Here is a 10,410-nt window from a genome sequence, read left to right as displayed (position 1 = left end):
GGTATTTTGAACCTGGGAAGTTGCCTTTGCTTGGTATTACATTACATAGGTCTATATGCTAAAGAAATCCAAAAAAGGGAAAAGAATCTTTTTGTACAATATATATATATACATATATACACACACATATATATATATATACATATACATATATATCAGCTCTTTTTATGTTGACTAAGACTTGGAAATTAAAAGGATGTCCATCAATTGGGGAATGGCTAAATGTGGTATATGATTGTAATGGAATAATATTGTGTTATAAGAAATGACAAGCAGGATTATTTCAGAAAAACCCATAAAGACTTACATGAACTGATGCATAGTGAAGTGAACAGAATGAGGAGAACATTGTTTACAGTAACAGCAATATTGTTTGATGAACTGTGAATGATTCAGCCATTATCAGCAATTTAATTCAAGACAATAACAAAAGATGAATGGTGAAGCACATTATCTGCCTCCAGAGAACAAACTGATATTGATTGGATATAGACTGAAGCATGATAATTTTCACTTTCTTTCCTTCATTTTTTTTCTATTCAAGCTTTCTTGTACAAAATTACTAACATGAAAATGTTTTACATAATTGCACATGTATAACATATCTGACTGCCTACCATCTCAGGGAAAGGGGAGAGAATAGAGGGGAAAACAGAATGTGGAATTCAAAACTTTAAGTAAAAACGTTTTAAAATTTTTCAAAAAGAAAAATTGGACAAATATTTATTAAAAAGCTATTAATTTACATATATGGAAAGATTTTCATGGACAGATGCAAAGTGAAGTAAGCAGAGCCAAGAAAATGCTATACTCCACAAAAATGTAACTTGAAAGAACCACAAAACAATAAGAAATAAATGATGTAAAATTTATATGAGTAAGTTTGGTCCCAAAGAAGAGATATGAAATTACATCTCTCACTATTACTTTGTAGAGGTGAGGACAGATATACATAGGCATGGAATATTGCATATATTATCATAATTTTAAATGACTGATCAGTTTTGCTGATTTCTTTCTTCCAAAAAAAATCCTGTGTTATTAGGGATGACTCTATGGGAGAGAGAGAGAGGGATACAGGGAAGAATTTAAGTGATAGGAAAACAAAAGGTATCAATAAAATTGTTTTAAAGAACCTACATATGCAAGGCTTTGTGATAGGTACTGAAAAATAAGTATAGTCTGTTTCCAATTCAATAATCTTTCAAGTTCTTTCATATATAACTTTTGTAGAATTCCAATTAGATACTTTCCTTCCCCTTCCCCCATTTTTCTGAAAGAGTATGAAAGTGTTAAAAAGGCAAATCTTATGACCAACAATTCTTGTCTTCTGAACTAGTTCTTATAATCAATTTAATTTTTCCCTTAATTCTTAAATGTTATGATGTTCAAAACAAATATTTAATATTGATATTATTTCATCATTTATGGCTTTAACATTGTTTCTCTTGATTATATTGCAATATACTTACTGTTGTCTCATCTAAGATGATGAAAGAAATAATATCTTCCTTCATTTCAACTATTAGTCTCTATTTTGCTCATGTGTCTTGTGAACATAAAATTGTTGAGGTTTGATTTCTAATCTTTTCTTCTACTCTCTTAAATTTTAATGGGTGAATCCATTCTATTCACTTTCCTAATTATGATTAAATTGTTGTTTATTTGCTTGCTTGTTTATTGAACCCCTCATTTCTAAGAGTTGAGAAGTCCTCATGAGAACACTCCCTGTATAAATGTGGATTTGGTATCTGTTTTGAAATATAGTCAGAAAATTTCTTGGTACACCAAGATTAAATGACTTGCCCTGAGTTTCACATTTGGTATATATCAGAGGTAAGACTTGAATCTGGGTTTTTTCTTGGCTTTAAGACTGGCTTTCTATTTCATGATACTTCATAGTATAGCATATTCCAATTTTTCTTTCATTTTTTATTGTTTGGAGTAGCCATTGAATTTCTTTCTATATGATCTTCCTTTTAGGCTTATGTAATATTTTCTCTTTGAAATCATTGTGTAGTTTTACAATCACATTTCTTGGTGAGTTGAATCAGGCACTCCTTGCTGGTTATGTGCCATGAATTACTTTAAATCCATTTTGTCATGTAGTTCCAATAGTTCTAAGAAATTTTCTTTTATGATTTTTCTGTAACAATGATATTAATGTTTTCTCTTTTGATCTTTTTTTGGAATCCAATGATTGTTAGATGATTTATTAAATTTCTTTCTTCTAATTTGACTATGTTTACTACTATGTGACTGTGTTTTCTATATTGACTACATTTACTACTATAGAGTATAATATTGACTATATTTACTACTATGTGGTCTTCCAATATTTTACCTTCTGACATTAATATTTCTTGTTGTATCATTGCATTGTTGAGTAATTTTCCTGCAGTTTTTAGGCTATCAATTTCTTTGCTAAGTTTGTATAGTTTCTTCTAATCCATAAAGTTTCCTCTCACATTTTTCATCAAGAGGTCTGATTTCACTTCTTATAAAAGACCACAAGATGATAGATCTAGAGGTTAAAGGGAATACAGAGACCCCTACAATGGTATCATTTTGCAAATTAGGGTCTAGGGAAGCTAATTAATTTGCCCAAGGTCACCCAGGTAGTATGACAGGTGAAATTTGAACAATGATACTCTGACTTGAGAGTCAATGCTTTTTGCACTGTAGTAAGCTGCCTTTTAAAATTATTTTATTAAACCTTCCAATCATTCCTAGGGTTCTTATTGTCTTTCCATTCTACTTTCAGGAGAGCTAGTTGCAATTATTTAAAAATAAAAATAAAACATTTTCTCTTGTCAGTCTTTTGTTCTATAGTATTTATTTACTGTATAGGGAGCTTTCATTTTCTTGCTAATTTCTTCAGCTTCTCTAGTGTTCTTCCTTCCAATTCTGCTTTTCCCCCACGCCCTCTTGTAGATATATATTTTTTTTGTTTTTAGTTTATTTGTATCATTATGAAATGTTTTGAGGTAATGAAAGAGCTAGGAGCATGCAAAATATCTCACTTAGCCATGATTCCTGAAGTCCCTTCTGATTTAATCTAAAATATGCACATTCTTGAGAAAATATCTTTTAAAGATAGTGAAATATTCAATATACATACATGGCAGAAATTCCTAAGCACACAACTGTTCATATAAATATATTATCATAAGGCTGGATGGGTCACTGAAGGGTATAGTCTAATCTGCCTTAAGAAAAGAATAATTTTTAAGTATTCCATGGGGATAATTTCCCTTTTTTTCAAAATTCCAGAGAAAGAAATTCCAGATGCGCCTTCCCTAACCTTTAAAAATATTTAACAAACCTCAATATAGGAAACTATTCCTTATTAAGCAAGAATCCACACATTGCAGAATAGGCCCATTTGGAAATATCATTAATAGAAGAATTGTGAACAATAACAAAAAAAATGGGACAGATAAACAAGAGTAAAGATATTCTTATGACTTTGGTGGTCTATTAATGATAGTAAACAAATATTTGGGAGAAATGTTAAGTTATTTGGTTAGATGTGGAAGTTAGTTTCTTAATGTGAGATTTGGTCATTCTGAACAAAGATATTCTTCAAATAGGTGTTTGAAGGTAATGTTTCCAGAAAAAAATGCCTTCTAATTTATTTTTATTGGCCACAAATAAATGTTGAAAAAAATTATAGACCAAAGATGTTTGAGACTAAGTCTTGATTTGTGCCCCCATCACAGTATAAAACTTTCAAGGTAGGATATTAAAAAAGGGCAGGAGGCAGATAATTTCATCAAATCTTATCTTTCCTGTGGCTATTATTTTCTTCCCCCTTAGTACTACTATCTTCTCTATATATTATATATATGTACATATATACATATATATTCTAGTATCATATATATGTATATATTATCATAATATATATCATCACGATATATATTATCATAATATATAATACATTATATATAATAATGTAGTATATATATTCTAGTGTCATAGAAGATAATAGTACTAAGGGGGAAGAAAATAATAAGCCACAAATTTGGAAAGGCTCTTAGAGATCATGTAGTTCAACCAATATATCAATAAGCATTTATTAAACACCCACTAAGTACCTGGTACTATTCTAGGCACTGGGGATAGAAGCCAAAAGTGGAACAATTCCTGCCCTCAAAAGTTTATGTTCTACTTAATGTTCAACTTGCTAATTTAAAATGACAATAAATGCAGGAAAGGTTAGGTGATTTAGCTAGATACCCCCTCAAATCTGGGACCAGAACCTGGATCTCTCCTGAAATTTAGTCCAATGATCTTTCACTATCACATGTTGCTAAGATGATTTAGATAAATAGTATGAAACAATATGAACATATTTACTTAGTATATATGACTTGAATAATCAATTATATCAAAAGATCTCAACAGAATATCATGCAATCTCCCATCCCTGGAAAGGATTTCTTCTTCATTTCCACCTTGATGATGCTTTTCATTCCTTCAAGATTTAGTTCAGCAAAGCTTCCCTTGATTGGCCTACCTGAGAGCACTCTTTTACAAATTGTCCTTGAGCACTTTCTCTAGAGTTCTTCTTGGCTCCCATCTAATTACCCCACATTGTACATATGCAACATATATTTTACCAAATCATATGTAAGCTCCTTAAAAGTAGGGTTTGTGTCTCCCACGTATTAGGCACTTTAAATAAAAATATTTGCTGAATTCAACTAATAGTACTCATCATTTGTTTTGTTTAAATAATATATTGTGCCTTCTCTGTCCTCACCCCTTATAAACAATGGTAAAATCATTATTTTTAAAGACCTGAAAAATCCTCGCATTGAATATCACTAGAGATGAGAATGGGATCCCTACTTCAATTTCTGGAAGTTCCTACTATGTTGGTCAACTAAAAATTTGAAAATATTTTTGTAAACCTGAGTTTCATGAATCTTCTGTTGGTTTACTATAGTTCCACAAGTTTCCTCCTCTTAATTGATAATAATAATAATATTTATTGATATAGTCACTTTGAGTTTCTTAAAGCATTTATATACTTCATCTCATTTGAGCCTTACAACAAAATCACAGATCCCTATTACCATTTTATGGGTGAAGAAATGAATGGTGAAAGAGTCATTTGTTCCTGGTCACAAAACTAGTATTAGAGGAAGAATTTAAAATCAGATCTCCCTGATTCCAAGTCCAGAGTTCTATTATTCATGATTTCATGGAATTTACCAAAAGTTAATGAGTTAACTGCTTTGATACCAGACAAATAGGCAAAGCTTTCAAGCTTGGCAGATGATCCCTAAAGATGAGGGTTCCTTCCAAAGGCTGACAGGAAATGTCTTATTGTCTTTTGGGATAGTTCAACCATAAAAGATGCCTTTGAAATATAATTTTAGGAAGCTGTATGGAATGGAATAAAATCAAAGATTCTTAAAAAGCTAATAGTCTACAGGCTGTGGGTCCCTGACCTAATGTTGCTATCATGGCTTTATAAAATGAAACATGTGTAAATTTTTCAGGAGAGGGAATAGGGCTGTTTCTCTAGAGGACTTAGGAGAACCACATGTTGTGTTTGTATAAATGGTAGAAATAGTAATAACCTCAATTTTTATAACAATTTTGACTTTGCAAACTGCTTTCATTAAAAGTATATGAGGTAGGTGGGTGAATTAGTCATATTCTGTTAATTAATTGTGGTTCTGTGTTGTCTTAGATAAAAGGTATTTCTGTTCTCAGCAATGAATGTTCATGAATTCTAGGAAGAAACAAATTAGTGACCCTTGGTCAAAAGAGTTAGTATGGCACGATCTCTCTCTTGAGGAATTTTTTTCCCTTAATTTGTCAGATTGGTTGAAAAATCAAAATATCATTATTTTAAGATATTGTCTATTTTCTGGTTTGAAAACATATGATTCAAATTAAACACTTCTTGTAATATGTCATCTAGGGGAATACCACAACCCACCGAAGTCTTTAAGGTTCATAGAAATTTGGCTTTGGCCTGGACTAAAGGGGATTGGGGACTGTGGAATGTGAGCTAAGTACTGAATTAGCTGAGCCCTGAAACTGAGGATAGGAAAGGCAGGACCAGTGAGTCTGAAACCCTCTTATAGCAGCTAAGAGTAACAAGTATTAAGATTCATGCTATGACTTGCACTGATACAATCAGAAAGAGCAAAGTAAAAGTTCAAACCTACAGAAGGGCCTGGCTTTCCTCTCATCCCTGGTGGTCCTGGCAAACCAAGAGTTCCCTAGAAGAAAACAGTAATTCAGGAAAGAGCAATCATCACACCACACAAGGCACTTATGACCTTATTTGTGAATGACATGTACAAAATATATCACCACATTTGGAACAATTGAGATGGGTTTCAACAAGGCAATTTAAATCACGCTGCTTTTTCATTCAGATGTTGTCATATACTAACACAAAATGGTACAAAAATATCTTGGGTCAAAAGAATATTAGGAAAACCAAAAATTCAGGGTTATGACATTTTAGGAATTTTTCCGAACTAGTGAATTTGTCCAAATCATGTAAGGGCTTCATTTACTGATACACTTACTAAAAGATACATATCATGCCTTTTCTTTTAAAAAGTATCTCCATATTACATTTCACTGACTTTTGTCAATTTATATAGAAATTATTGCACAAAGCTTACCTTGTCTCCAGGATACCCTGGTTCTCCTGGCTCTCCTGCAATGCCTTGTTCACCCTAAACAACACAGTATTATACACAGGCAGACACTGAATTTAAAATAGTGTATTTGCAAAGACAATAGTATTATAAGGACAAAAATATCAATTCAATGAAACCACATGTCAATCTTTCTCTGATCCACATAGTACTGAAAAAACATCCATAAGGAAGATGAAAATATGACAGGGCTTAAGTGAAAGCTAGTAAATGGAAACGTCATTTTGAAAAACATTTTTTGAAGGTGAAAGCAGTAAAAAAATTTTAAAGCAGTTTAAGAGGAAATGAATTATCTCTATGGTAATGTAAATATTTAGATCACCTTATCACCTTTGATTCCAGGTTGTCCCATATTCCCTGGAAGACCCTATGGGAAAAAATATTTTGACTGTCACTCTCGAAATCATAAATCAGTCAAAGAAGGATATCACTCAAACAATCAAAATCATACCATGGGCCCAGGAATCCCAGAAGGTCCACTTGCTCCCGCGGGGCCAATAGCACCCTGTAAGGCAGTTTAAAAAAAAAGAGTCCTATCAAGTGTCCAGGAAGATTATAAAGAGCAAATGATTTGAAGAATGCTTGACTTTGGTCAAATTAATTTACCCTTTGTCCCCTCAGACATTCCTTGCACCTTCTTATCTCTAGCCGAGGTGGTAGTGGCAGGGGCAGTGCATTTGGAATCAAGGTATCTAGATACAGCTCCTCATTCCACTTCTACCTCTGTGACTTTGAAAAGTCAGCAAATATCTCTGGGCCTTAGCTGTCTCACCTAGAATGTAGGTGACTGGATACCATTCCTTCTAGCTTGAACATCTTAATCCTCTGGGCCTGTCCAAGAAGATCCTCCACGAAACCTTTCTGGGCTATCTTAGCCCATAATAATTTTTTATTTCCTCCAATCTCCCATAATGTTTCCTGCTAATATCCCTCATCTGGTAATTTAAATATATGCACTGCCCCATGACATTTCTTTTATCCCCTGAGTTACGATTTGACTTTTCCAGCATCATTGGGCCATATTATAAGTTCCTCCAGAGTAGGGACCATATGTGATTCTTCTTTGAAGCCCTCACAGTTCCCTGAACAATAAATATTTATTGATTCGATTTAAACTTAGGACTTTAACATTGGAAAATCAAACATTTGAGGATGATTCAGCTTCAAAGTTGGACTCAATAAGAAAAAGATTCTCTCTTGGACCCTTTTCATTGTTCTGACATAAAATTCTTCACTACCAATATCCTCCATACTTCTATATCCCTCTATGAGCTTCCAGATGCTTTATGGGATCCTTTGAAATTGATACAAAGAATCAGTTACTTCTCTCCTGGTCCTCTAAACCTTAGTTGGATTGGAGTCTGTCTTTTAGGTTTGATGTCCGGTTTTTTGCTCGACTCAAATTTAAGTGGAGGATTTTCCCTAGATTTCTATTGTTCCTCCAGTCACTTTTTAGCTTGTGATATTCTTACCTGTTTGTTATAATTCCTTACAGAGACAGGGTCTTTTTTTATTTCTATATCCCTAACAGGAGAGGCAGGTTAGCACAGCGCATAAGCGCTAGCAAAGTTGGCAGCCAACTTTAAAGCCACAAGACTTCTCACATTTAGTGGCTGTGTGACCTTGGACAAGAGCATCAAACTCAAGGTGCTTTAGGCAACATCACAAGACTAAGTTGCAGAGAAATTACTGGTTTGCATTGGTAGAGGTAGTTTCTTCATTCAGCAGTAGCCTGATTGGGGCAGCTAGAGCACTGGCCCTGGTATCAGAAGGGCCTGAGTTCAAATATGATTTCAGTCACTTACTAGCTGTCCAACCCTGGGCAAATCACTTAACCCTGATTGTCTCAAAAAAACTAAAACAACAATAAAAAACAAAGACATTAAGTAGCCTGATTCAAATAAGTTACAGGTCCAGTACTTGAAATCTTCAACATAGCAGGTTTTTAATGAATGTTGATTGAAGTGATGGGACTTTAACAGGTCCAAAATAGATAGGCAAAATGAATATCTCTTTTCTACTGAATAAATGTTATCTCTACCATCACATTTTTGGAAAAGAAAAAAAAACAGCTTTTAAAAGATGCCTTTGGGAATAGAATAAGCTGTTTTATTTCCCAATATAATAGGGCAATTCCAACAATCTGTAATTGCATAAGACAACATTTAAGAATGGAAAATTTGACAGAGATATTGAGAAACACTATGCTTGAGACAGCTTTGTTTCTGGTAAGTCCTAACGTTAAGTAAAACTAAGATAGATTGTTTCCAACATGTTCAATCCTGAAATACATATGACAGTGGGGAGGAAAAGGGTAATACTTTCCAGCTTGTTAAAATAGATACGCTATGGTAATACATCATTCCTTGTGCATCCAAAAATTTGTCAATTGGAAGCTTGTATTTTCAAAATTACAGTAGCAAGTTTATTCAGAGTTCAAGATGTTCAAAAGCTAACATCCATAAAACACAATGGGCTAAAAGAATATTATGAGAAGTCTTTGAAAATTATAAAACTACAAGAAGTATGGAAGAGAAGTCCATATATGGATATTGTGTATAGACACATGTGATCACATGTGTGCATTACATAAAGGTGTATTTTAGAGAAACATATGGGTATTAAGAAGGTACATACAGTTATCTATATACATCTAGAGAGAGGAAGATATAAAGACTTCAATCGGCCATATCTTTCTCTAGTTGTATATGTATATGTGTATATATGTGTGACCCTCTGCTTTATTTATATATATCTCTTTCAATACATACATATGTGCAAATGCTTATATATGTGCTTATGTGTTTAACATGTCAGCTAACAATATGTATACATGTATGTGTACATATGTGTATATAAAACACACACACATATAGGCTTCTCTTCCATATCTTTTGTAGCAGAGGTAAACACACACAAGCATCCTCAGCACAGTGTCTTGTTTGTGGGATCCAGGGTCACTGGATCAAAGGGTATATGACTGAGAGTAAAATATAAGAAGACTGGAAAGGGAATTAAGTATCTGGTAATATATTTCTGTGATCTCACAAGGCCAATTCATGTCAGAGAAAGGACTTCAACCCAGGTCTTCCTAGCTTCAAGGATGGCTTCCTTTCATATTTAAAAAATGCTTAAAAATAAATTTGAGCAACGTTGATACTAAGGAATGAGATTTAAAATCCTCATTTTGAGGATTAATGTCTAAATATTTATATGTCATCATATAAAATCTATATTGGGCAATGAAATTTTTAAAAGAAATTTAAAGATGGCAAAACCAGCAAATTGTACTCACCCTAAGTCCAGGAAATCCAGGCGGGCCAATGCCACCAACAAAGCCCTTTAAAATAATATTCATAAAAATTAATTAAATACAATTCTATTATAGCTTACAGAAGCCTAAGGTTCTTTCTTAATACATATGCTATAAAAAAGGGAAAAGACCTAAGGACAATTTTATCTTTAAAATTCATGTTCCATTCTAGCTAAACTTTATTGCCTCTTGCCCCTGATACCCAACCTCATGTTATTTATACAAACTATAATTATCTAAGTTGAAAGACAGTTGTTCTAAATAAGATCTTGTTGCCAAAGTCTCTGTACTTGCTGAGTTATCTTTTGGTGGTAGTGATAGTGGTTATAGTTATTTTGTAGTTCCCAAACTGGCCTTTTACCCAATCATCTTGGATAGTACTATTTTACCTTGAGCAGTGAG

The 10,410-nt window shown here is 33.1% G+C and overlaps 1 protein-coding gene across 5 annotated transcripts in view; it reads right to left on the bottom strand.

Moving 5' to 3' along the window:
• COL24A1 (collagen type XXIV alpha 1 chain) overlaps nucleotides 1-10,410 on the bottom strand; it is a 380,667-nt gene that overhangs the window by 242,275 nt on the left and 127,982 nt on the right. For all 5 annotated transcript variants that reach the window (XM_069094574.1, XM_069094573.1, XM_069094569.1 and 2 more), the window contains exons 15-19: nucleotides 9,991-10,035; nucleotides 7,147-7,200; nucleotides 7,018-7,062; nucleotides 6,660-6,713; nucleotides 6,192-6,245 (exon numbers count right to left, since the gene is read on the bottom strand). In XM_069094574.1, the coding sequence (XP_068950675.1) occupies nucleotides 6,192-6,245; nucleotides 6,660-6,713; nucleotides 7,018-7,062; nucleotides 7,147-7,200; nucleotides 9,991-10,035 (252 nt within the window). The remainder of the gene's footprint in view (nucleotides 1-6,191; nucleotides 6,246-6,659; nucleotides 6,714-7,017; nucleotides 7,063-7,146; nucleotides 7,201-9,990; nucleotides 10,036-10,410) is intronic.

The sequence above is a fragment of the Petaurus breviceps genome, unplaced genomic scaffold (genome assembly GCF_028583685.1).
Source record: "Petaurus breviceps papuanus isolate PSGF00001 unplaced genomic scaffold, PetGlider_PUasm1.0 220, whole genome shotgun sequence".
Lineage (NCBI taxonomy): Eukaryota > Metazoa > Chordata > Mammalia > Diprotodontia > Petauridae > Petaurus > Petaurus breviceps.
The sequence above is the reverse complement of the archived record's forward strand: the minus strand, read 5'-3'. Positions and strand labels throughout refer to the sequence as shown.